The 27,985-nt window shown below is 57.4% G+C and overlaps 1 protein-coding gene across 1 annotated transcript; it reads left to right on the top strand.

The window, feature by feature from the left end:
* The first annotated feature begins 5,477 nt into the window (after positions 1-5,477).
* RAPGEF3 (Rap guanine nucleotide exchange factor 3) lies at positions 5,478-27,782 on the top strand. The gene is made up of 28 exons (XM_049625347.1): positions 5,478-5,838; positions 6,320-6,532; positions 12,201-12,254; positions 12,339-12,445; positions 13,038-13,159; positions 13,304-13,472; positions 14,030-14,114; positions 14,450-14,510; positions 14,619-14,695; positions 14,886-15,032; positions 15,560-15,672; positions 15,981-16,069; positions 16,373-16,451; positions 16,658-16,808; positions 16,893-16,975; positions 17,807-17,846; positions 20,289-20,370; positions 20,695-20,841; positions 22,761-22,858; positions 23,327-23,452; positions 23,543-23,724; positions 23,956-24,046; positions 24,156-24,206; positions 25,135-25,222; positions 25,581-25,645; positions 26,277-26,331; positions 26,439-26,510; positions 27,357-27,782. The coding sequence occupies exons 1-28, from the start codon at positions 5,833-5,835 to the stop codon at positions 27,473-27,475; spliced, it is 2,772 nt and encodes a 923-aa protein (XP_049481304.1). The 5' UTR covers positions 5,478-5,832; the 3' UTR covers positions 27,476-27,782.
* The last annotated feature ends 203 nt before the right edge of the window (positions 27,783-27,985 follow it).

The following is a 27,985-nucleotide window of genomic DNA, read 5'->3' as shown; positions in this document are numbered from 1 at the left end:
AGAACATTAAAAACACGAGGGCCAAGTGGGTACAGCCTCTGAGTCCTGAACGAAGGCCACGGGCCTAGGATGGGGTGGAAGACTGGAGCTGTGCAGGGCTCCAGTGTTGGGAAGAGGCAAGGGGGAGGGGGCAGTGCAGGTGGTCAGCCTCAGGGAAAGGCAGGGGCAAAGGCAGGTGTGGGCTGGAAGTTGGGACAGAGCTGCAGGAGTGAAGGAGAAGGAGAGGCACTCTGAGCCTGAGGGACAGTGGCTACAGCTGGAATGGAGCTGCCGCTTCTGAACACTGATCACTCAAGGTCAGATGCAGTGTCTTCTGGGTATTCGGAACACAGGCGCGCGCGTGCGCGCGCGCACACACACACACACACACACACACAACCCTTGAGAAGCAGAAGCTGGCAGGGAGAAAGCGGCTACTAATTTATGCACATTCACAGAACAGCACATTTGCCTGCTGGGCAGGCCTGTTCCCTCCCACACAGCTCTAGACCTGTCCCTGCCTTCCCTCCTGTTCTCCCAGCCTCTCCTTACCCTCCGGCCACCACAGTCACCATCACGGGCCTGTTTTCTGTGATTGTTCCCTTGCCCCTGTCACACTTGACTGGTTTGAGCACCAGCCAGGAAAGTGTGGGGGTCCCTGTTCTTGTCTCCGTCAGCTCCCCACGGATCCCCAGCCCTATCCAGTCTTCCCTCCAGTTTGCCTACCTCCCCCACCTGGAGAAGGCAGGAGCCCATTGCTCTTTTCCTCCCACTCCACCCCTGTCAAAGTGGCCCATGATCGGCTGGCTGTGACCTGCTAGTCCTGGGAAGGTTTGGCTCTGTGCCCATTAGCATTCCGCCTCCCTGCCTCTGTCCCCCACCCCCAGGAATGGGCAGGAAAGGATGGGGGAGCTGAACTGGAACCGCCCTCAGGGGAAGGTGCCTGGGCAAGTATTGAAGGACTTTAATCTTCCAGATTCCAGGAGGTAGAGCCCCCGTGAGGGTACTGGGCTCTCATTCCTCCCGCTTGTGGATCAACCACAGCCAAGGTAGAATCCCAGGGATGCTGAGGGAAGTGGAAGCAGGCCCGGGTACCCCAGCCCAGCTCTTCCATCGTCTGGTCTCCCCTTGTCTGCAGTCCCACCCGAGGCCTGTTAGTTAAATCTTCCTCTATCTTCCCACTGTCCATCCCACCAACTGACCTCAAATGACACAGGTGAGCCTGCCAGCAAAGTTTGCAGTCCAGGACAGCAGAAAAGGGTCAGTGACAGCGAAGCAGGAGGGAGATGGAACAAATTGCCCTGGAAGCTGGACCACCTGGAGCTGGAAAAGTAGCTCCTCTCCCTCCCCTGGCCTGGGGTGCAGGCCCTTGGTGGGCACCTGCTGGTCTCCCACAGTTCCTATTCATTTCATTGCCACCCCTAATCTTTCTTTTTTAAAGTTTATTTGTTTATTTTGAAAGAGAGAGAGGCCGTGAGCAGGGAAGGGGCAGAGAGAAAGAATCGCAAGCAGGCTCCGCACTGTCAGCACAGAGCCCGAGCCGATGCGGGACTCGATCCCGTGAACCGTGAGATCACGACCTGAGCCAAAATCAAGAAGCAGATGTTTCACCTACTGAGCCACCCGGGTGCCCCCCCCCACCACTGATCCTTACGTCAGGCATGGTGCTGGGCAGGGAGGCCTGACCAGATAGGTGTGTGAAGGAGATAAAAGAAAATTCTGCTTGGCCCTGTGGTCCTGCAGCCCCCGGTCCGCCCAGTTGCAGATTTCCAGTTTTGAGCTGTATCTCTGGCACTCACGGTAAATGTCGCCGTGGAGTGAACCGAGGATTCCTGCGGCATCGCACGGGAAAGAGTGAGGAAGGCGAGGCTGAGAGTAGCGATGGGAGGCGGTACAAGACGGTGTGGAGCGTGAGCCCTGCAATCCCGCTGCCCAAGTCTGGCTCTACCAGACTCCATTGTGGGGCTGTGGGCAGGTTACTTCTCCTCTCTGTGCCTCGCAGTGTCTTCCCTTGCGAGCAGAGAGTGTTCTGCAAAGTGACGTAGCACCCGGCACACGGTAAGTGCCAGGAGAGGCCACCACCGTCCCACTGCAGTGGCGGCAGGGCTGGGGCATAAGGGATGAATGTAACAGATTATGCGTTGGTCGAATCAACCAGACCTGCTGGCTGATTTGATGTGGGAGAAGGAGAGACAGAGGAATCCAGTTCCTGGCTCAGGCAGTCGTGGGGCTCCTGGAGCAGGCAGCTGGGAGACGCAGGGCAGGAGGGGGGAGTTCAGACATGCCTACCTAGAGGCACGAGGGAAGATCCGGGAAGCTGTGGGTTCACAGCTCAGCAAAGAGGCCTGGGTGGGAGGAATGCAGCCAAGTCAAAGCCAGGGGCCCGGAAGCTCTCCTTACCCATTTACTCTCCCTGATTATTGTCTGGGAGCCTCTGCACTCCTCTGAAGGGAACAGGGCAGGGTTAGGAGAGGTTCTGTCCTGGCAGAGAGCTCATTGTCTGGATAGACCAGCTTCCTCATCTGTCAAATGGGATAACAATCATACCTATCTCACAGGATTGTTGTCATGCTTAAGAAAGTAAATGTATATAAACTATTAGGAAGAGGGACGGATGCATGTTAGCAATTGTTATTATTTGTCTGTCCTAACACTCTTCCAGGCATGGAGGAGGTGTCTCATGATGTCAGGGGAAGATGAACGTTGTACTAGGGCCTGGCATGACTGTGCCCAAGATGTTCACTATCTGTCTTGGGATGTCTTACTCAGACACATTCCCCTAGTCCCCTGTCCCCTGCAGGCCTCAGCCTTATTTAAATATCTGCTGAGTGGTCATTTTACTAGCCAGCCCTCACCTGGGAATCCTGAGAAGGAAAAACCCGGCCCCATCACCTGCCTTGGTGGAAGGCAGGAGGCTTTGCCTGCCAGCAATAAGAATGAGACAAATGGAAGGTCTGGTTCCTGTGCCCGCCCTGGCCACCAGTGAACAGGCAATCACCCCAGCCATGTTCTCAGTCTCCCAGGAGAGGGGGAAATGGGGAAGAGATGTAAAAAAGAGAAAGGTAAGGAGAGAGTAGTGTTGAGAGAGAACATGGATTGGGGGAGGGGGTAGGTTTGAGACACTTCATTTTCACTCATTTGAATGACTTTTTTTGGAGACTTGCAACCCCCCCCCCCCCACTTCTACACACATGCTCCATTTCCCTGTCCATAGCTCCTTCTTTTAGGAGAATGAATACAATGTATGCACAGTGCAATACAGCACGAGGGGGGCGGGTTAGTGGAGCCTGGCAACCTGGGTTCAAGCCCCAGTTCATCATTTGCTAGCTGTGTGACCTTGGCAAGTCACTTAATACCTGAGCCTCAGCTGCCCCGCGCATATAAAGTGGGAATAACGCTAGCGCTACTTTCTAGGGTACTGGCAGAGATTAAATACATGAAGCCCCTGGAACAGTGCCAGGCACTTACAGTCTATTGCGGCCTGCAGGTACGCAGATGTCCCGCTCCATTTCCCAGTTCCTTTTCCACCTGCCCAAGCAAGGGCAAGTATAAAGAAGAAATGGGGGATCCCTTTCTGACCCCACTGCCGGTCCCTTGAAACTCCTCTGTCAGACATTCTAGATCAAGTCACTAGCCCCAGCACCCTAACTTTAACTGCCCCCCAAGCCCCCCTCAGTTCTCTTCTGCATTCACCCCTGTGCCCCAGCCTGTTAGCCTTTACTCGCAACAACTAAGCTGTTCTCCCCTCTTCCAAATTCCCAGAACCGGGGTGGGTGGGTTTGGGCCTGGGGCTTCCCTCCTTCCTGAAAGGGGCATTTGAAACTCCACCACCATTTCTCAAAAGGTGAACCCAGCAGGGGTACCTGGGTGGCTCAGTTAAGCATCACATTCTTTTTTTTTTTTTTAATGCTTATTTATGTAGAGTTGGGGGGAGGGGCAGAGGGTGAGAGAGAATCCCAATCCTGAGCATGCTCCATACTGTCAGTGCGGAGCCCTGCTGGGGGGCTCCATTTTACCAACCATTGAGACAAGACCTGAGTCCAAATCAAGAGTCAGACACTTAACCAACTGAACCATCCAGGCGCCCCAAGGAACTGACTCTTGATTTCAGCTCAAGTCATGCTCTCAGGGTTGGTGAGGTTGCGCCCTTGCATGGGGCTCTGCACTGACCGCGAAGAACCTGCTTGAGATTCTCTCTCTTTCTCTGCCCGACACCCCGCCCCCCGAATAAATAAATAGACTTAAAAAGATGTGAACCTAGCAGATAACCTTGGGGCATTTGCTCAAAGTACAGATTTTCCATTTCGTGCCAACAGAACTGAATCTGAATTTAGGGGTAGGGAGGATTTTTAAATACACATTAAAACTGAGATTTTAATCACAATTAAAATCCGTCTCCAAGAAAATAATCATCGGTGGGAGGTAGGGGCTCAGCGTCCCAAAGCAGGCAGGATGGTTTGTTAGACAAGTGTCTTCCCCAATTCAGGCAGGCTCAGCAGCAAAGAGAAAGGGACAAGGACTGGGACCAAAAAAAAGTGAGTCCTAGAAAGCTGGGACAAAAAAAGTGAGTCCTAGAAAGCTGGGAGCGGGGCGTGTAACTCCTTTCAAACCCCTCATCAACGTCCTCACCAATTACTGGGTGCTGAGGGAGTCGCAGTCCAGGAGCCACGGTCTCTCCGCCTCTAAGAAGCTGGAGTGGGGAGTAGAGGGCGGCTCTGGGCCATCTACGCGGGGGTGGAAACTGAAGCCCAGAAGGCGACGGGCTTTGGTACAGAGCTGCTGCGGACCTTGGAATCCCGAGGCTCTGCTTCCTGACCCCCTCCCCCCAACCCCCCAATCCCCCCCCCCCCTCGCCCCACGCAGGCAGCAGCCCGGGAGCACGAGGTGGGGGCGTGGTTCTCTAAAACCCTCTCTCTTCCGAAGCTCAGCCACAACTCCGGCCCCACCCATCCTGGAGAGCAGTCCTTTCCTCCGGCCTCAGTTTCCCCACCCGCGCCCGTGGTGTGTGTGTGTGTGTGTGTGTGTGTGTGTGTGTGTGTCGGGCGGGGGGGTACGGTGGGGAGGGGGATTCCCCACGGGAAAGCAGCCCAATCCCTCCCCCGGACTGTTCGAGACCCTGAACCGAAACAGGAGGCAGGACGCCCCCGGCCGGGAAGCGGCCCCAGCCCGGATTTCCCTCCCGGGTGGGGCCGCAATGACTCACCCCCCTCCCCCTTCCCCTGGTTTCCGTGTTTGCATTTCTCCTCCCGGCCACGTGGCGGCCTGCACGGCCACTCGGCACCCCTACCCCGACACTCCGGCCTCGGCCGCCGCGACACACAACCCTGGGCCGCTCCTGCCCCCCTGGGGTTTCTCAGGCCTCCGACTAGTGCCCGCCCTATAACCCCGGAGTCCAGACTCCACCCCCGGCCCAGCCCGCCCCCTTCCCTGTGCCCTCCCCCACAGTAAGGCCGGGCGCCTCCTCCCTGCCCTCCCAGCCTGTCCCGGGGAGGGGAAGGGGGCGGGCAGCGTAGGGGGTGTGACAGCTCCCGCCCGGATCAGTGCCAGCTGCAGCCTCGCTTCGGCGCCCGGTGCCAGCTGGCTCATTCGTCTGGGACGGAGGCGGAGGCTTGGGGCTCCTTGCCGCTGGGGGGGGACTCCCCCCTACGCCCCCTGCCCTCAACCCACCCAAAAGGAGCCTCTACACCCAGCCGGTCGCCCTGGCAGCCAGTCCAGCTAGGAATTAGCCCTGTTCCGCTTCGCCTGGGGCTTACAGCCCACACCCCTCCAGGAGGAGTAGGGATCTCCATGAGGGTCTCCCCCTCCCCAACCTTTTGCTAGAGCCTGCAGGGCTGTGCAAGCTTGAGAAGGACCATGAAGGTGGGTAAAGTGGGGTCAGGGTGGGGAGGAGCAGGAGAGGAAGCTGACATGGTGGGTGGGGTGTTTGGGTGGGAAAGAGAGGGCTGGTCAGGGGTGAAGGAGAAGGGGCGAAGAAGGGTTGAGCTGCAGCTGCATTTCTGGGGGATCCAGTGAGTCGGTAGCCTCATACTGGGAGGTGGTGGAGATCCCTCCAGGGACATGGGCAGTGGGGTGGGGCAGAAGTCCAAAGAAGACCGGGAAGAAAGGCCCGATCTCCGGTCCGCCAGCTGGAGACCCCTAAGTGCGCCAGACCGGCAGGCCCCAGTGAAGGTCTTCCTGTCCCTCCCCCGGCTCCTGGCAGGGTTGCAGCACCTCCGCCTGACCAGTCCAGAGGACTCAGAGGAAGTGGTTCTGCCTGGGGCAGTTGTGCCCTGGTCCAGCTGCCCCAGTCCCAGTCCCAGCCCCAGCCCCATGGCTCTCTGCCTTCCTCCCTGCGTCACAGGTGGGCTGGCCAGGTGAGAGCCGCTGGCAGGTGGGCCTGGCTGTGGAGGACAGCCCAGCTCTCGGAGCATCGCAGGTGGGAGGCCTCCCGGACGTGGTGCCGGAGGGGACCCTGCTCAACATGGTGCTGAAGAGGATGCACCGGCCCCGGAGCTGTTCTTACCAGCTGCTGCTTGAACACCAGCGCCCCAGCTGCATCCAGGGGCTCCGCTGGGTAAGTGCCCATCGTCTGTCGGGCCAGGGCCAGGCACCAAGGACTGCAGGAGGGCCTGGACTGGGAGAAAGAGCATGTTTCTGGGGGTGTGGGGGCTCCTGCTGGGCTGGACAGTGGGTCAAGCAGCTTGGCCGCTGTGCGTGTGGGTGGCTCACACAGCTGCACCGTGTAGGTCCATGTGCATGTGGTACTCGTGTCTTCCCGTTGTGGCATGGGGCAGGGGGAGAGGGATTTGTCATTTGTGTCACCTCTGTGTGCCCTGAGGTGGGTGGTTGTGTGTTCTCCAGGTGGTGAGGGGAGGCATGTGTGAGACGCCGGGGGCCAGGTCAAGGTGGGAGGTGGGGTAAACTTGTTTATTGCTCTTGGTACATCACCGTGGCAACATTCTCCCTCAGTGACCAGCAGAACTGCGTCAATTCTGCTTGATCTTGGGGTGAGGTGGTCACGTGAACAGTGCTTGGCATCTGGCTTTGGGGGGCTCAGCGGGGGGGGGGCTCTGAGAAGTTTGGAGACTGGAGCTGGAGTCTCCCTTTGCCAGTGAAGAATATCCTGGAGCTGCGAGAATGAAGGAGAGGGCGGGAGGGGAAGAGCAGTGGGGGCGGGGTGGGGGACAGCATAATGGTCGCAGGATCCAAATCAGCGGAGAAGCTCTCTCCGACCACCCAGACTTCACCGAGTTCCTTCACCTGAGATTCAGTGAGATTCAGTTGTGCGTCTGTTCTGTTGCCCACGGGGACAGCATTGGCAGGCGGCTGGGGGAGGGGGCGCTGGTACCAGGAGGGAACTTGGGCAAAGGGGTCGAGGGAAAACCAGAGCAGACGACAGAATTGGGAGAGCTTGTCACTTATGTCTCTTGTCCTCAAGTCCCTTTGAGTGGAGCGACTACCACCTTCAGCGTCTTTCCTCCCACCTCTTGCCCAATGGCCTTTATATTTATCAAAATAGGAGGCTGAGTGAGAAAAAACAAGGTCTGCGGAGGTGATGGGCTCTTCCTCAGCGTCGGAACTGGGAGGATAATCTAGGTGTCCCTAGCTCTCCCCCCAACCCCTCCCGCACTCCCTCCCTGGGTCTTCCTGGTCAGGGCCCTCTTGGGCCTGGGTCCTGCTCGAGATGGGGCTCTGGAGGGAGCAGGGGAGCTGGCCCCTTCTGGGCTAAGCTGTCTCCCCCACCCCACCAGGTCACTGGTAGTAGCTATTGCTTGGAGCCCGTGGGCTGGAACCCTCCCTCCCTCCTTCCCTCTCAGTCTATAATTACTTGTGCATTTCCTGTCCCCTTCCCAGCTTGTAGAGGCAAGGTGGTGAGTGGGGGAAAGGTCAGGTGCCAGGACAATGAGGTCACTGGAGGATCCCTTGGGACCCAGAGTCTGGGAAGGGGTGGAAGAGGCCGCCAGGCTGTCTCCTGACTCCCTCAACCCCCAGAATCGAAGAGCTGGGGTGCACGGGGAAGCCAGAAGGGCGATGTGAGGGTTGCTGGAGTGTAAATAGGGTGAAAGTCACAGAAACACAGCCCCTCTCTAGCCAGGTGTGTGTGTGTGGGGGGGGGGGGTAGGTGGGAATTGGTGATTAAAGGGTACTTAGATTTTTAGGGCTAGGGGCCTGGGCCACACCCCGCCCTGCTGACCGTCTCTGGGGAATGGGTGAGTGGGGTGGCTTCAGCCCGGTGCGGCTGCATTTAAGAGGTTCTGGGGACCAGTCAAGTCGCTCCTGTCACCTGTGAGATGATTCGTCTGGCCTAGGAGGGGCTCACATAAGGGAAGGAGTGCTTGTCGGGGAGTGTGCACATGTAGGGTAAGGGGTGGATGTTGTAAAGGGGTGGAGCCTAGGCGAACAGTGCTGGGAGTTATTCAGGCCATGCCTGCCTCTTAGAAAACCAGGGGGAAACCCATCAACCTCCTGAGGTCTGAAGAGAGTACTTTCTGTTGCTACTAGATCAGGACAAGAGAAATGAAAGCAGGTTACAGGAGGGTGAGGTTAGACAGAGGACGGACTTACCATCGATGGCAAAAGTGACACTGGGATGGGATGGAAGAACATCTCCTTTGGGAAGCATGAGAAGGAGAGGAGATCTTGTCCAATGCCCAGGAGCCAGAGAGGGATCAATTTATCTAGAGGCAGGGGCAAGATCAGGATGACCTCTGGGGGGGGTCCTGTAATCTCAGAGAAGCCTGGGATGCTTCCCTTTGAGTGATTGTCTGGGGAGAGGTGGCTAGATTCTCTAACTCAGAAAACATGCTTTCACGCAAGCGTGTTCAAACAATGGTAGTAGCTAATAGTTGTATAATACTTGTGTCCCAGGCAGCATTATAAAACCTTTACCTTTTTCGTGTCAAGTGAGCCGACAATAGCCGTGAGCTAGATACCGGTGTCATTGTCTCCTTTTATAGATGAGAGAACAGAGGCACAGAGTGGCTAAGTGACAGGTCCAGGGTTGTACATCGTCTAAGAGACAAAGTTAGGCTTCTGTCCCAGGTGACCTGGCCATGGAGTCTGAGCTCATGGTGCACTTTCTTTTGCTGTAAATGAAAACACTGACACCCCAAAGCATCACCCTTCCCCTTGCGTCCTCTCCCTGTCCCAGCACACACAGCCCTGGCCTGAGACCCTAGCCATGGCCTAAGGGAACTGGTCTGACAGGTCCCCACGAGGCTCTCTGGCTCTGTGCCTGCCCCTTCAGCGTGGCTCTGACACTGAGTGACAGGGAGGGAAGGAGGGGGGGCAGGCTATGGCGCTGGTGCAGGGAAGCTAGCTACCCCCTCCTCTCCTACCCTGCGTCCTTCCTGTCCAGGCGGGAGAGGAGGCAGTGGTCAAGAGCCTTCCCCCTACCCATACCAGCCACTTCTTTCCAACTGAGAACCCCAAGCTGACGCTCGGGGTTATCACATCAGAGAGAGGGTCAGCCAAGGTACAACACTTCTTTGCATTGTGTCCAGGTAATAGGCACCCATCATAAAATAACGAAGTTTAATCGAGTTGCTTAACATTTACTAAGCGGTTACCACAAGCCAAGCATCGCTTTGAGTGCTTTATGTTATTAACTCATTTGATCCTCATAATTACCTGTGACATAGCTACTATTATCACGAACCCCATTTTACAGATGAGGAGACTGAGGCAGAGAGGTCAGTGAGCAGCCAGGGTCACACAACTAGCTGGTAATGGGGAACTGAGATTTGGCCGAGACACATGGATGGCGAGCCCATGCCCTTGACCGTATTCTGAATAGTACCCCCACTGCCAGCCTAGGAGGCTCCCAGTGCATATGGACATAGTCCCAGAGGGACTATGACAAACCCACAGAACTTTGTTTAACGCCGTGTCTTCCAGACTTACTTGCCCATGGAACATTCCTGAGGGCAGAATTTACCCTTCCATAGCATGAAGTGGGACAAACATGAGGCAGTGGAGGTGCCTGGGAGATGGTGACCTGTGCTTTGGAATCAGACAGGCACAGTGTGAATCCTGGTGGCCCTGTTTACCCACTCTCAGGACAGGTTATGTAACCTCGGAGCCTCCTTCTGTCTAGCTGTGAAACAGCAGACAGACAAACACCTACTTTCGGGGCCACTGTTGGTTATTCAGTAGGATCTTGAATTTCTGAGTAGTTGTGTGACTCAGGGTAAGTTACTTCATCTTTTCTGGGCTCCTGCTTTCCTTGGCAAATTGGGAGGGATGCCTTCAGGAAACTTCCTCACCTCTGATGGGTCAGAGCCTCCTTCTTCTGATCCTCCTGCTTATTCCCTGGGGCAGGGCAGGAAACGGTTTAAACAAGGCCTGGAGATCTGGGATCTGGGTTGTGAGCTGGCACCTCCCCTCCTGATGTGCCCTCCAGGGTCAGAATAATACCAGGAAGGGAGCATATGCTGGAGCCTGGGTCTTGGGCACCAGAGAGTTGGGGCAGGGACCGGGGCCACCTGGGCCTTTTGACATGAACAACAACAAGTCATTAGTGTTCAGCACTGTTTGTTCCAACACAGGGGGCTGGCTGGGTAGCATTCCTGCCCTTCCTCCTTCCCTGGCTCCTCCTCCTCCTCCTCCTCCTCCTCCTCCTCCTCGTCCTCCTCCTCCTCATTTCCTGTTGCTAAGTCTCCAGGGCTCTGTGTCTGGCACCAGGCTGGGCCCCATGACCCGGGCAGGGATACCCTTGGGACACCTAGCGACTTCCGCCCAGCCCCGGGCCAGGCGCCTATGCATGCCAGACCTCAGGCCTCTGCCTGGCACACAGTGGGAAGATGCCAGGATGAGCAGAGGGGGTTCTGGCCCCAAGTCTGGTTGTACCCCAGCTTCCTAGCCAGGTCCTTTTCAGGGGCTGAGTGTAGATGGGAAAGCAGGAGAGAGAGCTGGCGAGAAGGGGGAAGGGAAGGAACCAGGCAGGTGCGGTGGGTGGGGTGAGACCAAGAATGTGAGCACTTCTGGAATTTATGCACGGCTGTCTGGCCGTCCCAAGTACGTGTGACTGAGTTACACGGGCTCTTCACCCCAAGACTTCTGTTTCTTAAGTCAAAGAGGACGGACAATCCCTGTTCTGCCTACTTGATATCTGGTCCTATTCTGTAGAGAATCAGGACATCATGGAGGGAGACATACTTTGTAAACTATAAAGTGCTGCGCCTTTGGGAGGGCTCATAGAGGGTAGGGCATCCTGTCCAGAGAGGTCCACAAATTCCAGTTTTCAGGTGGCAGCAAAAAGAAGGATCATGAGGGGCGCCTGGGTGGCTCAGTCGGTTAAACGTCCGACTTCAGCTCAGGTCACGATCTCGCGGTCCGTGAGTTCGAGCCCCGCGTCGGGCTCTGGGCTGATGGCTCAGAGCCTGGAGCCTGCTTCCAGTTCTGTGTCTCCCTCTCTCTCTGCCCCTCCCCCGTTCATGCTCTGTCTCTCTCTGTCTCAAAAATAAATAAACGTTAAAAAAAAAATTAAAAAAAAAAAAAAAGAAGGCTCATGAGGGGCTTTCCAGCAAGCAGCCCGCCCTCTGCTTCACAGATGAGTAATAATAGCTAACATGTACATACAACTCTATGCCAGGCAGTGCTTTAAACATTCGGTACGAATCACTCACATAGCCCTTCCCAAAGCCTCTGTATTGGTATTACGAGTGTTTTATAGAGTTTATGGACAAGGAAACTGAGGCAGGGAGAAGTTAGCCATATGTTCAGGATCACACTGCTAGGAAATGGAGGATCAGGGATTTGAATCCAGGCGTCTCAGGGTCTTGTGGTTGGGGACAAAGCCTGGCTCAGGATCAGGCCTTGTGACTCTGGCCCAGAAGCAAGTGTTCTAGGCCTCCCTTCCAAGCCACTCACTTCCTGGCCTATCATGGGCCTTCCTTACCTCCCATCCTCATGCTCTTCAGCTCTCTCCCCTGCACAGGTGTGGTTTACCTGGGAGCCTGGGCACACCTGGGCCCTGAGTAAGCAGAAGGGGGAGCTCATCTGCGGGGGTGCAGTGTGTGAGTCTAGAAGGAAGGCAAAGTTCTGGTGATAGGGTGGAAAGAGGCGGGTGCCTGGCATACAGGGGTGGTCGGGGAGAACTAGTGTATTTGTTGACTGAGTGTTTGGAGCTGGGGACTGGGCAGGGACTGAGAGAGACGGGGGAGGGCCGAGGTCTAAGAGCTGGATTTGAAGTCCTGGCACTAACGTGCAGACCCTCCCCCTCCTCCCACCCCTGCCCTTAGACGCCACTCACGGACAGTGAGGAGTCCCTGGATTTCAGCGTGAGCCTGGAGCAGGTACCAGCCGGGAGGGGAGGAGCCGGGAGGGGACAGCACCGCCGGGGGTCAGGGCTTGAACCTGCTGTGCTGCCCCCGTCCTAGGCCTCCACGGAGCGGGTGCTCCGGGCTGGGAAGCAGCTGCATCGACACCTCCTGGCCACCTGCCCGACCCTTATCCGAGACCGGAAGTACCACCTTAGGCTCTATCGGTGAGTGGAGGCCTGAGCCGCCTCCTTGCCCACCCCCATTTTCTCTCCCTTTTGCTCTACTTTGGACATCGGGGCTGAGTCCTGCTTCTAGCCTCGGAAGGCACTTGTTTCTTTTTAAATTTTTTTTAAGGTTGATGTATTTATTTTGAGAGAGAGAGAGAGGGAGAGAGAGAGAGAGAGAGAGAGCACACATAAGCAGCGGAGGGACAGAGAGAGAGGGAGAGAGAAAATCCCAAGCAGTCTCCATGCTGTCACCACAGAGGGAAGGCACCTTTCTTTTTTTTTTTTTTTTTTAATGTTTATTTATTTTTGAGACAGAGAGAGACAGAGCATGAACAGGGGAGGGGCAGAGAGAGAGGGAGACACAGAATCTGAAGCGGGGTCCAGGCTCTGAGCCGTCAGCACAGAGCCTGACGCGAGGCTCGAACTCACGGGCCGCGAGATCGTGACCTGAGCCAAAGTTGGCCACTTAACCGACTGAGCCACCCAGGCGCCCCAAGGGAAGGCACCTTTCTGACGGAAAGTCTTCCTTCTGCCCTCCACCCTCCTGCCACTTAATTCTCCCTCCTCTTTGTCCCCTCACCTCTTGTAGGCAGTGCTGCTCTGGCCGGGAGCTGGTGGATGGGATCTTGGCACTGAGCCTTGGAGTTCATTCCCGAAACCAAGCCGTTGGAATCTGCCAGGTGCTCCTGGATGAAGGTGCCCTTTGCCATGGTGAGCCTGAGCCCAGGGTGGGGCCCCCGTGGGGCCGGCCGGTCCTGGGGAGCAGGCATCCGGGGGTGCCTGCAATTGCAATGGGGGCTTTGTACCCACGCGGCCTCAATTTCCTCTCCTCACACCTGGGCCTCTGCCCTGCAGTGAAACACGACTGGACCTTCCAGGACCGAGATACCCAATTCTACCGCTTCCCCGGGCCAGAGCCAGAGCCCGTGGGAGTCCATGAGCTGGAGGAGGAACTGGTGGAGGCTATGGCCCTGCTCTCCCAGCGGGGGCCTGATGCCCTGCTCACTGTGGCGCTTCGAAAGCCGTGAGTCGGGTGCCCTGCACCCCACGATCCTGGGCCTCACATGGCTCTCAGACTCTGTAGTTTCTCAGTTTCATCGCTGAGAGTTTCCCTTATTTCTCGCTGGGTCATCTGGAGTCTTCCTTCCCCACCTCTGAACCCGTTTCTTCCTCTGTAACTGTGGGGGGGGGGGGCACAGCACCTCCAAAGACCTGTCCGCTCAGGTGCCGCAGTGGCTGAGACGGGGGAGCTTTGGAGCCTGCAGGCAGGTTTGGGTTCAAGTTCCAGTTCCGCTGGCTACTAGCTGGGTGGCCTTGGGCCTCTCCGTGCCTCTCCGTGCCAGCTTCCTCTTCTGTCAAAGGAGGATAACGATGCCCACGTCAGGGGTTGTCATGAGGGCAGAAATGATGCACTCGAAGCGCCTAGCCCTTGTCTGGCACACCGTGTGCACTCAGTGGTGGCTGGCCTGTTACGGGTAACAATCCAGCTGGCCTCGGGCCCAGAGCGTGGTGGGTGTAGTGGCTCCCGTGCCCTCAGACCCACGGTACACCGTGTGCCTCCCGGCCCTTCCATGCCCGCAGCCCAGGTCAGCGCACAGACGAGGAGCTGGACCTCATCTTTGAGGAGCTGCTGCATATCAAGGCCGTGGCCCACCTCTCCAACTCGGTCAGTCTGCCTGCCCTCACACTCTCCCCAGGACCCCCTCTCCCTGTGAGCCCCTGAGGCCCCAACTGCTGGGCCAGAAGACACGTCCCTCGCCTTGTGCCAATGGCTGGGAAATGTCCATCTGATTTCTTGTTCCCAGCATCCTCGTCCAGAAGTCCTTCTGCCTCTCTTAGCTCATTTCCTCCCCTTGCCCCGTATCCTGCTGAATCCCTGGCATCCGACCTAGCCACATCTCTGCCCCCGATCACTTGTGTCTTTGGACCTAGCCCCCCCCACCCCCCCGCCGCTTCGTACCCTGGGCTCACCCCACTGACCCTCCTCTCCCCACCTCACAGGTGAAGCGGGAATTAGCAGCAGTTCTGCTCTTTGAACCCCACAGCAGAGCAGGGACCGTGTGTAAGTCAGACAGGGGATAGGAAGCTGGGCAGCAGGGACCTGGATGTGGCAGAGGCCATGGAGAAGTGGGGGATGCCCACAGGAGTGTCTGATCTGTGCTTCTCTCAGTGTTCAGCCAGGGAGACAAGGGCACCTCGTGGTACATTATCTGGAAGGGATCTGTCAACGTGGTGACCCATGGCAAAGTGAGTTCTTCCTGTCTCCCCAGCCCCTGGGTTGTACCGGCTTCCCTGGTCCAAGTCCTCCCAGGAAGTACCTTCAGTGGACCCAAGATTGCCACTCTCCAGCTTTCCTCCTGCCTTGGGGTTCTCCCACCGTGCATCTGTTCTGAGTGTTGGGGGGCCTGGCTGGGCTGTGACTGAGACTTGGTTGCAGGGGCTGGTGACCACACTGCATGAGGGAGATGACTTTGGACAGCTGGCTCTGGTGAATGACGCACCCCGGGCAGCCACCATCATCCTGCGAGAAGATAACTGTCATTTCCTCCGTGTGGATAAGCAGGACTTCAACCGTATCATCAAGGTGCCATTACTGGGGGTGGGGAGGGCAGGGGACATGGCAGGGACATGTCTCTGCAGAAGTGGTAGGGGGTAAGGTAAGGGGCGTGGACAGAGAGGGCCTGTAAGGAGCAGGGAGAGGTAGGAGATGGGGGAACTTGGAGGTGATGGCTGGAGTATGGCCAAGTGAGGAGGGCAATAGCACACTGAGGAAGTTTAGCGAAACCCAAGAACTCCAGCTCAGTGTGGGAGACTGTGGGGGTAGGGGGTCACAGAGAGGTAGGGGACTAGGGTGTGAGGGGAGGCAGTGTAATGGAAAGGGGGAGCCACAGAGGGAGGCCAGTGAGGGATGGGTAGAGAGGGGCTCAGGCTGCATGATAGACAGGACTGGTAGGGCAGATCCAAGGCCATGGGCATGGAATGGGGTGGGAGAAGGGCTGAATGCCCTTGTGGGAGCCTTGTGGGTCTGGCATGGCGGTGGAGGGAGGTGCTCTAAAATGGGGGAAAGGAGCCATGATGTGTGCTGAGCACTGGGTATGGCTTGTTGTCCAGGATGTGGAAGCAAAGACCATGAGGCTAGAAGAGCATGGCAAAGTGGTGTTGGTGCTGGAGAGAGCCTCCCAGGGTGCTGGCCCTTCTCGCCCCCCAACCCCAGGCAGGAACCGGTAACACGCCCGCCATGCTCCTTCTGCACCCCTTCTCTCTTGCCCACCTTCTCTCCTTCCATTTCCCAGGCTTTCTTCCCTTCCTCCATGTCCGACCCCCGCCTGCTGGTCTCCTGGGGATGGGGGGAAGGGGCACCCAGGGATAAGATGTGCCCCCCCCCCCAGAGCCAGCTTTCCCTCCAACCCCAAGGTGGGACAGAACTGGCAAATAGGGAAGAGTGAGATGATGTGATTGATTATTGATGTCTGTCCCAGATACGGGAGTGGGAGTGGTAGCACGTGTGCTATGGACTGGCTGTTTCTGCTAGGTATACAGTGATGTCTGGCACCCCAGAGAAGATCCTAGAACTGCTCTTGGAGGCCATGCGGCCTGATTCCAGTGCTCATGACCCAACAGGTAGGGGCAAGAGACACCCTGCCTGCTGTGTGACTCAGCGGGTGGGCAGTGTAGTCTGGGAGAGGGCCAGGCACCCTGAGTCTGACCTCACTGGCTGCTGGGCTGGTCCATGTGGTCAGTCGGCAAAAAGTACTCGTTCCTGTGCTCTTGGCTTGGGTGGGGAGAGCTGTCACACGGCTGGACGTTGCTGGCACACCGCCCATTATGGGACCGGGAGAAGGGCTACTCCAACTATGCCTATGTCAGTGCTCAGTAGACTTAATCTCTGAAGCCTCCTCCTGTCCCCTTGTCCCTGCCCTACAGAGACATTTCTCAGCGACTTCCTCCTGACCCACAGCGTCTTCATGCCCAGCGCCCAGCTTTGTGCTGCCCTCCTGCACCAATATCCTTCCAGTCCCGGGGTGACTAGGATGTCGTATGGAGCAGGGGGAAGGCATCCCTCACAGCATGGCTGTGCCGAACCCTCTGAAGTACCAGCCTCATGCCAAGGCCAGCTTGTCAGTGGGCCCCGGGCATCCTTGCCCCTCCTTTCCCGCCGTGTGGTGGGTGGTCTGGTTGGATGTTGTGGTCCCCTTGACCGGTGCCTACCTTCCACGCGGAGCCCTCAGGAGGCAGTGAGCAGGAGCACAGCACCTACGTCTGCAACAAAAGGCAGCAGGTCCTGCGGCTGGTCAGCCAGTGGGTGGCCCTGTATGGTCCCATGCTCTATGCTGACCCCGTGGCCACCAGCTTTCTCCAGGTACCTGGGAGTGAGGCAGGGCTGGACTGGGCTGCCAGCGTAGACGCAGCCACCTCTGTGTTGATGAATCTTGGCTCCTCCCAGAAACTCTCAGACCTGGTGAGCAGAGACGCCCGGCTTTGCATCCTGCTACGGGAGCAGTGGCCGGAGAGGCGGAAACACCACAGGTAACGCCTGGCTCCCAGTCAACTTTCCATATGCATGCCAGGCAGTGCATCAAGGACTGAGAACAGCACCCCTGGGGCCAAACGTGTGGCTTGAAATCCAAGCTGCACCGCCTGTAGCTGTGCCGCCCTGGGCACGTTCCTCCCTCTCAGGGCTTTGGGCTCCAGTCTGGAAAACCAGGAGAGATCCTATCTCAGGAGGACAAAATGTTAGCGTGCCTTAGGAGCACCGAGCAGTGCCTTGCACGCCCTGTGTGCTCCACGAGCGTCGGCTGAGGTTGCTCATTTGTCTAGACCTGCTCGTTCAATTAGCTGTTCTTACCAGTCCCCTTGCTGTCCACCTCACGTCATGTTCGTGCATTCTCCTGCATCACGCAGTCACTCCCATGTCATTCTCATATCCCGAGTGCACCTGCTGTCCTCACTTCCTCCACTCTGCACATATTTATTACCAAGCATCCTCAGGGCTGGTTCCTGCTGGCCGCGCCCGGTGAATTCCCTAGAGCTTATCTTGGCCCTCCCAGACATTCCCATGGGGGCAGGTGAGGTTCAGGGAGAGCTCACCTGCAGTGGCCCCTGCCCAGTCTGACACCTGGGGTACTTCCTTGAACTCTCCTTCCCCTGCTGGCCTGGGGAAATCCCAGAGTGCAGGCTCTGGGTTGCAAGCCCCCGCTTTGCCCCTCTCTAGCTGGTGCTTACCATGTGTGCAAAACTCTGAGCCTCTGAGGAGGGTGGGTGGGATCTGGAGCCAGCCCTCCCTGCCCCTGCCCCTGCCCTGCCCTGCCCACGGGGGCCCCTGGTCTCATCTCACCTCCCTTCTCATTTGCTCCCCAGGATGGAAAACGGCTGTGGGAATGCATCTCCTCAGATGAAGGTGTCTGCATATGAACTGGCTCCTCTCACCTCTGTCTGGCCCTGGCTTCTTCTCTCTGCCCGCCTCCAGGACCACACGGCCCCTCCAGCCCCCACCCCAGGGGCTCTGCCTGGGAAGGGATCCCCATGCACAGACACACCCCCGGGGCGGGGACAGGTGTTCACAGAGCACGAGCCATGTGTGGCACTGGGAGCTGGCCTGATGGGAGACACAGAGGTCCAAGGTCACCTCTCCACCCCTCCCTCACCCCAAGGGGCTTCTGTTGCATTTGGGAGGGAATCCATGTTCGCAGAGCCTGTTAGCAGTTCCCTGGGAGGTGAGGGGTGGTGCCTGAAGGCAGCCTCTGAAGCCCAGGGTTCTGGGTGCCCAGCACTCTGGGAGCCAGAGATGGCCCATACCGTTCCTGGCAGGGGCCCACAGGGAGCAAAGGGGAACGAGAACAGGGGGCAGGAGCCGAGATTTCTTGAGGCATGGTAGGAAAAAAAGACTGGAAAGGTAGGATGGGGCTGGTTGTGGGGAATGCTGCCCTGGGAACAACAACCAGGCTCTCTGTGCCCAGCTGCCTGTCCCCACTCCTGCTCCTCCTGCCGGAGACTCTCACAGCTCCTCCTCTTCTATGGGCAACGCTTGTTCCCCCCTCAGGGTCTGGAACTTTCTTTCTCTGGTTCTTTGCCCACCTGCATCCTTCCTATCTTTCTGATCTCAGCCAAAATGTTGGTTCTCAGGCCCCCCTCCCATCTCCCTATCCAGAGCATTCCCCACTCCCCGCAGGCCCCCTCTCTGCTTCCTCCAAGGTGTCTTCCATGATTCCCTTCAAAGCATTATGACCAGGTGGAGTCGTTTTGTTTCTTTGCCTACTTGCTTATTATCTGTTAGTGTCGGTCACATCCCACTAGAATGAGGGAAGGGCCTCTGTTTCCCCAGGGCTCCCACACTGCCCGGCTCGTGCCTGATGCTCAGGAACTAGTGCGGAATCGCCCTCGTGTGCTGGGCACTGTGCTAGGTGCTGACAATGCGGTAGTAGGGGAGAGCCGCCCCTGGCCTCGTGGGGCTCATAGTCAAGTGAGGGACAGAACTGCTGAGCAGTGTCACGATGCAGGACGGAAAAGGAGGGAGTCTCTGAAAAGGGAAGGGCTGACTCGGGGTCAGGATCAGGGAGAGCGACCCCAGGAGCCGAGAGCTGCAGGGTGTGAGGATCAAGGCAGTAGAGGACTGCAGTCAGGTTCAAGGGGAAGGGAGTCCACCTGTTAGGGACCCTGCAGGAGGGAGTGTGAGAAGGAGCGAGGAGACCGGGGAGGCATGCAGGGGCCACAACATGCAGGGCCCCGTGAGCCTCGGTAAGGGGTTTGGTGCTTGTTCTCCAAACCATGTGAGCAGCTGGAGGTGTCGGAGCCACGGATTGACAAGGTCAGATGTGTGTTTTGAGTAAGTCAGCTAAGGAGCCTGTGCTTTATCCAGCAGACAATGATGGCCTTGAAACTATATTAGGAAGCTTAGTCTGGCTCAGGTCAGGCAGATTGGAGGGGGAGGGCGGGAGGCGACCGAGGGCCGAGGGTAGAGAATAGTAGGGCCATTGTAACACATGAGGAGGGAGGCCACTGGGCAGGTGGAACAGGAGGTTGGCCTGGGCTGGGAGGAAGGGCGCAGAGGAACCCCCAGAACAAGATGACAAGCTGTGGGGAAGCCGGGCCAGGGGCAGGGGGCGGGGTCTGAACCTGGAGGATCTGCCGCCTGCAGAGCTGGAGGAGGAAGAGTCAGTATAGGCATTGGAAGAACAGTGGGGTGGGCAGAGGAATTGCGTTCCGGAGGCGTTTGCCCATCAGGGCTGCCCCATCGGCCCAGTGTTGGGGCCCAGTGAGAAGCGGCTGTGGGACTGGACAGGGCTGGTGACACGGGGGAGTAGATCATTGGTGGGTAAGAAGGGAGGGAGGGAGGGAGGGAGGAGCAGGTTAGGATTCCAGCTGTGGCACGTACAGCTGTGTGGCCTCATGCAGGTTATTAACCTCTCTGAGCCTCATTTATCTCCTCAATAAAATGGGAATAAGAATGATGATATTTTCGTCAAAGGGCTGTTGTGAATATTTAGACACTTAGAATAAGCCTGTGCTCAGCCTGACGTGTAGCAAATAGCAGACTAGCAAATGTGAGCCAAAGGAGGAAGAGGAAGAGAAAACCAGGACCAACAGCTGAGGTGTGCTCGTATTAGAACAGCCCTGGATCTATTTGGCAAAGGGGGTGACACACATGTACTAGGCACTGGCTTGTTTGTAGCCCTGCTCTGGCTCTTCTCACGGAGCCATGGCGCCCGATGCCCGCTGGGGCTCGGATTCCGGCCGCCAGCAGACCCCATGCGTGGGCCCCATGCTCCCGTGACAGAGTCCTCTCCCTGGCTCTGCGTGCTCTCCTCTGTGTCCTCCGGGCCTTACTTTCTCTCCCTTTTAGGCCAGGAACATGCCTGTTTGGCTCCCCGGCCAGGACCAGCCCCTCCCCAGCAGCAACTGTGCCATTCGAGTTGGGGACAAAGGTTGGTGGTCCCAGCCGGCCAGGGCATAGCCTGCACCCTGCCGTCATCACCCTTGACCTTAGTTTGCCTGGCCGAGGAGGGCACGCTGGACTCCTCGGGGTCTCTGTTCCAAGCTTCCAGACAGAGTCTGCCCCCCGTGTGTCCCTCCGCATCTCAGGGCCTCCCTACCTACTCCATGCAGCGAATCCCCCCAGGCTTCCCCTTGTCACCTGTCCTGCTTCCTGGGGATCCCCCGCCCCCACTGCTACCATTGCTGCCCGCTGACTTCTGGGTAGGGGCACCAAGGAGCCCCTTCCTCCAGCTCAGCCCCGTCTTCCTCTCCAGTCCCCTATGACATTTACCGGCCGGACCACTCAGTGCTGACCCTGAAGCTGCCTGTGACGGCCTCAGTGAGAGAGGTGATGGCAGCGTTGGCCCAGGAGGATGGCTGGACCAAGGGGCAGGAGCTGGTGAAGGTCAACTCTGCAGGCGGTGAGTCGTGTCTCTGGGCAGGGTGGCCCCGAGGGAGAGGCCCCTCGGATCCGTGCCCAGACTCCCCCCCATATTAAGATCATCATTTTAATCATATTCATCGATGTTAATGATGGCTAGCATTTAAGGGCAGTTCGTTATGTGTCTTCAAAGTGATCGGTGTGTGGTGTTTAAGAGCATGAGCTCTGGAGCCTGCTGTCTGCATTTGAGCCCCTCCGTGTCTGTAGGTCCTTGAGCAGGATATTTAATCTCTCTGTGCTCTTTTTAGCACCTGTAAAATGGGGCTGATGAGAGTGCCTACTTCATAGAGGAACTGTGAGCAGTGCATGAGCTCGTTTATTTAAAGGTTTAGAATGGCGTCTGACACAGCAGTTCGTACATAGGTTTTATTATCATCATGCTCATATATCCATTTAATCTGAGTAACGACCTTATTGAGATAGGTACTTTCATCCTGTTTGCAGACGGGGAAACTGAAGCTCAAAGGGGTTGTAGGCAATTTTCCCAAGTCCACATAGTAAATGAGAGACTCTGGCTTTTGACTCTAGGTAGTCCTCATTCATTCTGTCAGCCGGCAAACGTATTTGAGAGTCAGCTAATGGGGCAGTGAGGTGTTGGGAGATAGAGGCACCTTGGCAGGTGAGATAGAGGAGCTTGATGGTTAGGACCAGAAACAGGACTCCCGGACCTGGGCTGGGATCCCAGGACCCACTGCTGACTAGCTGTGTGATCCTGGTCTGAGCAGAGCGCTTATCGGATTCCTCGTCTGTCACATGAGCACTAAAACTGCACCTATCTCACAGGACTGCTGTGGCCATTAGACAAGATAACGTATATAAAACATTCAGCACGAGGAGGCACAAAGTTAGTGCTCAGAACGGGGCAGCGTGAGAATTATTTAGACCTGCTTTCAGGGAACTTGGGCCATCAGAAACCGCTGCGAGTTCTCCGTGAAGGACACAGCCCCGGGGTTGACAGCTGGAGCCCAGGGTAGACAGGAATTCGGGGTACCCAAAGAATGAAGGCAAGGAGTGGAGGCCAGAAAAGCAAAACCTTCTCCCCCTTCAGGAAGTGGGGAGACAGGATGAAGTCATGGGTGCCTGTGCTCTGTTCTGGGAAGCACCGCCCTCTGGTGGCCACCTGGAGAATTACAGTTGTCCAAGGACTTGATTGACACCCTACTATGAGGCAGAAGCTGTTTAGAGCACTGACCTTCAGATTGTTTAGATGGACTTCCATGTCAGTGACTCATATTTTGACCACAAGCCCCCTTCTATGTGTATATTTGCTTGTAAGTCATTTGCATATAGTCCTATACTAACATCGTATCAAGCTGCCTGCGATGTAAAAATGCAAAACAGATGAGAAAAATAAATATGAGGTAATATTGTTTTGGACACATGGATGGTCTCGTATATCTGGCTTTGGTGGCTACTGGCCTACAGACTGGGGACTCGAACGTGACTAAAAACACAGTGTCGGTCAGTAGGAAGTGGTGAAAATCAACACTAAGACCTCTGTAAGGCATTTCCAGTTTTCAAAGGGCTTTTCTATGCATCGTATACTTATGGCCACTACTTCCATAAATTAGTTTATTAGACTCGTGAGTAGTCACGGTAAGTCTTGCTGTCTCCATGTGACCAAGGAGGAAGCTCAGGAAGACTCCAATATTGCCCAAGCTCTGCCTGTCTCGCTAAGAGCCCTGTCTCATCTTCCTCGGGTGTGCTGACCTGGGCAGTGCGGGTGTGTGGACACCTGCCCCTGTGCATTCAGAGCATCTGCCCAGGACTCCAACCTGGCTGCTGGCAGAAGGGGCCTCCCAGCCTCCCAAATGGGGCCTCTACCCTGCCTTCAGTGGCTCCCTGGCCTCCCTCTCTGCACCCCGACCCCTCCCAGCCCACTCTCTGCTCTCTTTGCAGATGCCATTGGCCTGCAGCCAGATGCCCGTGGTGTGGCCACATCGCTGGGGCTCAACGAACGGCTCTTTGTTGTCAACCCACAGGAAGTGCGCGAGCTGGTAGGAACAAGCAGGGTGCCAGGGAGGAGCTGTGTTTTAGGGGTGGCAGAGGTGGGTGCAGGGGAGGGTCATAGAGAGGGGAGAGGGGGGCCTGGCTCTGGCTGCTGCTGGACGTAAGGGAGAAGAGGAAGGAGTGGGCCTCAGCGGATGGGAAGGTTCCAGTTGCTGGGGAAGGGAGAGAGCCGGTTGAGAGCTCTCAAGGAGAAACAAGACCCCCCCTTGTTGGGGGCTCCCCCAGGAGACAGGAGTCGTACAAGGAGGGGGTCTCCGCACTGGGGAGCCAGCAGGAGACTAGATGCCTCTTTGGGAAGCCCTATGCCTCAGGCCCTTCCGTTCCTGGTAGCAGCCCTACCCGCCCAGACACCCCTTCAACCACAAGCACGGAGTCTCCGCCCCCAACTCTCTCCTTCCCTGCGCCTGTCCCCTGGGTTGCTCAGGCACCCCTCCTAAGCTCTCTTCCACCTGCAGACCCCGCTCCCCGAGCAGCTGGGGCCCTCCGTGGGCTCTGCTGAGGGGCTGGACCTGGTGAGTGCCAAGGACCTGGCGGGCCAGCTGACGGACCACGACTGGAACCTCTTCAACAGTATCCACCAGGTGCGGGAGTAGAGAGGGGAGGGGAGAGGCGCAGACGGCAGGGGCACCTCGCCCGGTGTGGGCTGATCTCCCCTGCTGTCCCCCATCCAGGTGGAGCTGATCCACTATGTGCTGGGCCCCCAGCATCTGCGGGACGTCACCACCGCCAACCTGGAGCGTTTCATGCGCCGCTTCAACGAGCTCCAGTACTGGGTGGCCACAGAGCTGTGTCTCTGCCCTGTACCCGGCCTGCGGGCCCAGCTGCTCAGGAAGTTCATCAAGCTGGCTGCCCAGTGAGTACCTGTGGGGCCGGTGGGTGTGTGGCAGAGCCCTGAGGCCACCTTCTCTCACATCCCCGTCCCTGCTCAGTCGAGCCCCAGGTCCCCACCCCATCTAGCCCCAGCCCCCACAGAGGCAGTGCTGGCCCAGCCTGGTCCTGGCCCCAGGCTGGCTGTTGCCTGGGTGTGGGGACTCCATGGGTGTGGCTGCTTCCCCCTGAGGGCCTCTGGGTCTTCCACTCACAGCCTCAAGGAGCAAAAGAATCTCAATTCTTTCTTTGCCGTCATGTTTGGCCTCAGCAACTCGGCCATCAGCCGCCTGGCCCACACCTGGGAGGTAGGTATGATCTGGCGAGGTTGGGGGGGGGTGCCCATCCCGGGAGTCCCAGTTGGGATGGGGCTCCCGTCCCAGAGCAGTGACCGCTCCATCTGCCTGTCCTTTGCAGCGGCTGCCCCACAAAGTCCGGAAGCTGTACTCGGCCCTGGAGAGGCTGTTGGTGAGCGCTGGGCCTTGGCTCCTCCTTCCAGAAATCCTGATTCTGGGCTTCCCAGCAGCCCTTCTACGTGTCTTTGGTCACTTCCAGGGTTTCCAGCCCTGGGTCAGAGCCTGACTCTCTCTGGGCTGAGAGTCTGGGCTGCTGGCTGAAGGACGGAGTGTGAGCATTATGAGGGAGCTGCGCAGTGCATTATATCCCTCAGTGCGGGGAGCATTGGCCGTGGCTATGATGTCCTGTATGAAGACCAGGACAGGGCCCACGTGGGGTCTGGCCTTGGGCTCTGATGCACCAGGGGAACATCAGGGGATCGCCGGTCTCCAGCCGACCTGCCTCAGGACCCTGGAAGCAAGTCCTGGCCCCAGACCCCATGGTGCACCGGGGCCTGTCAGTGGCCCCTCAGGGGATGCGAGGAGCCCGTGGGCTAAATTAGGCCAAATGATGAGGGAAGAGTAGGGGAGCCGACTGCCTCTCCCACTCCTCCTCCCTGCTAGGAATTGTTGGGGGGCTAAGAGGTTTGGAGAGTGTTCTCTTGAGAACTGGCACAAAGGTGCTTTTGTCAGCCTGGCTCTGAGCTCTTGGGAACAAAATTCCCTTTGCAGGCTCAAGAGGTTCAAAGGAATTTACTTGCTAGAGAGGGACAGGGGCAGAAACGAGAGAGAGAGAGAGTTTTGAAACCTGGAGGGCCCCTGAGAGACTAATGGCTGTGAAGTTTGCTTGGGGGGCTAACCAGAGGCCAGGAAGCCGCGTGCGCGCGCTGGCTGGCCGAGTGCTTCAGGTCTCCTCCCGCCTCTGCAGAGCCTGCCGTGGTGAGACCTGGGGCCCAGGGGAAGCAGAGCTCCTAGAGGATGGTGTTTGCTTGTGTCGCGGTGCGTGGTGGGTCATGCTGAGCGGGGCCCTCCCTCGCTCACTGTGGCTTCTTCCCTCTCAGGACCCCTCATGGAACCACCGAGTCTATCGACTGGCCCTCACCAAGCTCTCCCCTCCCATCATCCCCTTCATGCCCCTTCTTCTCAAAGGTAACAGGACCAGAGCTTACCCTTCTGCCTCCGCCCTTCCAGTCCTGTGCCTGTCTGTATGTCTATCTGACCCTTGGGGTGCTGACACGTTGGGGGCACAAAGATGAGTGAGGAGTTCCCAGGCTAGAAGCAGTGTTGAGACATGCAGGCGAGTGCTGGTGACATCAGATGGTCTCTGATACGAGAGGCCTAAGGGATACAAGGAAATTGCTCCAGGAGGTCAGAGGGGAACCGGAGGAAGAGGGCAGTGTGGGGCTGGGACAGACCCAAGGCTCTCATTATTGGCCCTTCGCCTTTCCTGGGCTGCAGGAAGGGGAAGAGCTTTGGGGACCTTTAAGCAAAACCCATCTCTTGGCAGACATGACCTTCATCCATGAGGGGAACCACACGCTGGTAGAGAATCTCATCAACTTTGAGAAGATGGTGAGTTCAAGGACAGTGAGAGTCTGCCCCTAGAGTGGGCTGGGGGATATGACTGTGGCCGTGGAAGGAGGTGGGGGGTGGGGCAGGAGATAGTCTAAAGGTATTATTAATAATACAGCTATGGGGGTGCCTGGGTGACTCAGTCGGTTAAGCGTCTGACTCTTGATTTCGGCTCGGGGCGTGATCTCGCGGGTCGTGAGTTTGTGCCCCACGTTGGGCTCTGGGCCTGCAGAGCCTGCTCGGGAGTCTCTCCCTCTCTCTCTGTCCCTCCCCGGCTTGTGTGCTCTCTGTCTCTCTCCAAATAAATAAACAAACTTCAAAAAATAATACAAATACGAATACTTCTTTTAAATAGCCCCTGCTTCACTCCCTTGCGTAGTGGAGAGGACAGCCTTTATCACCTCACCCTGCAACCAAGGCCCTCCAGGCCTCTTCCGCTCTAAGCCCTTCCTGATCTCTGTTCTTTCTCGCACTGCCTGCTCCCCGCGGGGCCGTTGGGTAGGCCGGGGCAAAGCAGACATGGCCCCATCTAGTCCCCGGGAGCGCCCCGCTCAAAGGGGGCTTGGTTACCAGCTGACCCACGGGCCACGCCAGGGTCCTGCCCCTCAGGCCTGGTCTTCTGTCCTCACAGAGAATGATGGCCAGAGCCGTGAGGATGCTGCATCACTGCCGAAGCCACAGCAATGGTGAGAGGGCTGATAACCCTGCTAGGAGCCCCTGCCCCACCTCGTCCCCTTCCAGGCTCCGGCTCGGCCCAGTCTCCCTGATGCCCCACCCCCCTCACCCCTCGCAGTGCCCCTCTCACCGCTCAGAAGCCGCGTCTCCCACCTCCACGAGGACAGCCAGACAGCCAGGACATCCACGTGTAAGTGGGGCAGGGCTGGGTGCTGACGGGTCAGCCACGGCTGGCGTTTACAGGCACTTGCACGTATGATGCCCTGAGCTCTCCCCTACACCTCTGTGACGTAGGTAGAATGTTATCCCAGCTTACAGATGCGCAAACAGGCCAGAGCACTGAAGTGACTTGGGCAAGGCCCCACAGTTAGTGACTCCAGGCCTGATTTTTTCGGTTGGTCTTCAGCTGCGTGAAGTGGGATTAAATCATCAGCCACAGTTCATATAACACTGTCATCATCGGCCCTTTATTTTATTTTATGTATGTATATATTGTGATAATATGATGAACACCGCTGGGCCCCAGCCAAGTGTGAGCACATTGACAAGAGCTTCCTCTCCCTACAGACCGTTTCCTCTTCCTGTGCCGCTAGAATATATTTATTTAGATATATTTATAAATATATAGACATATATACACACACGTGTACGTGTACATATCTCTTTAATGTGCTTCGTATATATGTTATGAGCACAAAATATTCTTTTGTTTCAGTTGTTTTTGAATTTAGTAAAAGGCGTATTATGCTGTATGGAATCTTGGGGACCTGTTTTTTTCTGAGTCTGAGCTCTTAACCACTCTTCTGCTCCAGACTGGCGGGGGGGGTGGACAGTCTTCAGGACTGGCTGTGGGAAGTGGCCAGGTGGGGGGGTGGAGGGCAGCAAGGGTCGTTTGCTCCTTGTGGGAGAAGGGATGGGCTCTACCGAGTGGCATGGGTGCCCCCCCCACTCTCCTCCCCACCCCCACTCCCACGTGGCATGGGTGACCCCCCCTGACCACTCTCCCCTACGCCCTCCCCTTTCCCCACCCCCACAGGCTCTGAGCAGTCGCTGAACACCCGGAGTCCAGCCAGCGCCTGGGCTTATGTCCAGCAGCTGAAGGTCATCGACAACCAGCGGGAACTCTCCCGCCTGTCCCGGGAGCTGGAGCCGTGAGGAGGCTGGGGCCCGAGCGGGCACTTCCCGTCAGGAAAGCCAGGGCACGCCCGGGGGCCAAGAGGCCCACAGGCTGGCCACAGCTGGGCAGGGCTCTCCGCAGAGTGGACTCAAGGCCCTGGAGCGGGCAGCATGGAGGCAGCTGTCCCCTGTGATGATGGGTGGCCAAGGAGGACCTCGGAATGGAATGAGCCGGGGCCCAAGGCCAAGGAATGGGGGGCAGAGAGGCCCTGGAGTGGGTGGGAGAGCAGAGCAGGTGCTGGGCCTCTGGGTTCAATAGAGAGCTCTCCACACCAGGTTTTTCCCAGATTCTGTGTCTTGTGGCTTTGTTGTCAGGCCATCTGTAGGCGGTTTGTTTTCGCAGCGGACAGAGAGAGCCTGTCACATCTGTGCGGCGGGTGTGTGGCAGGGGCAGGGTGGCCGCCTGGGGAGGGGTGCGGGGGGGGGGGCCGTCCTGCTTTTCTTCCCAGAGCACAGGAGATAAACAGTCGGGTGTGGCCAGGGCTGTTC

This window comes from Panthera uncia, chromosome B4 (genome assembly GCF_023721935.1).
Source record: "Panthera uncia isolate 11264 chromosome B4, Puncia_PCG_1.0, whole genome shotgun sequence".
NCBI classification, from domain to species: Eukaryota; Metazoa; Chordata; class Mammalia; order Carnivora; family Felidae; genus Panthera; species Panthera uncia.
Note: the sequence above shows the minus strand (reverse complement) of the source record. Positions and strands in the feature narration are given on the sequence as shown.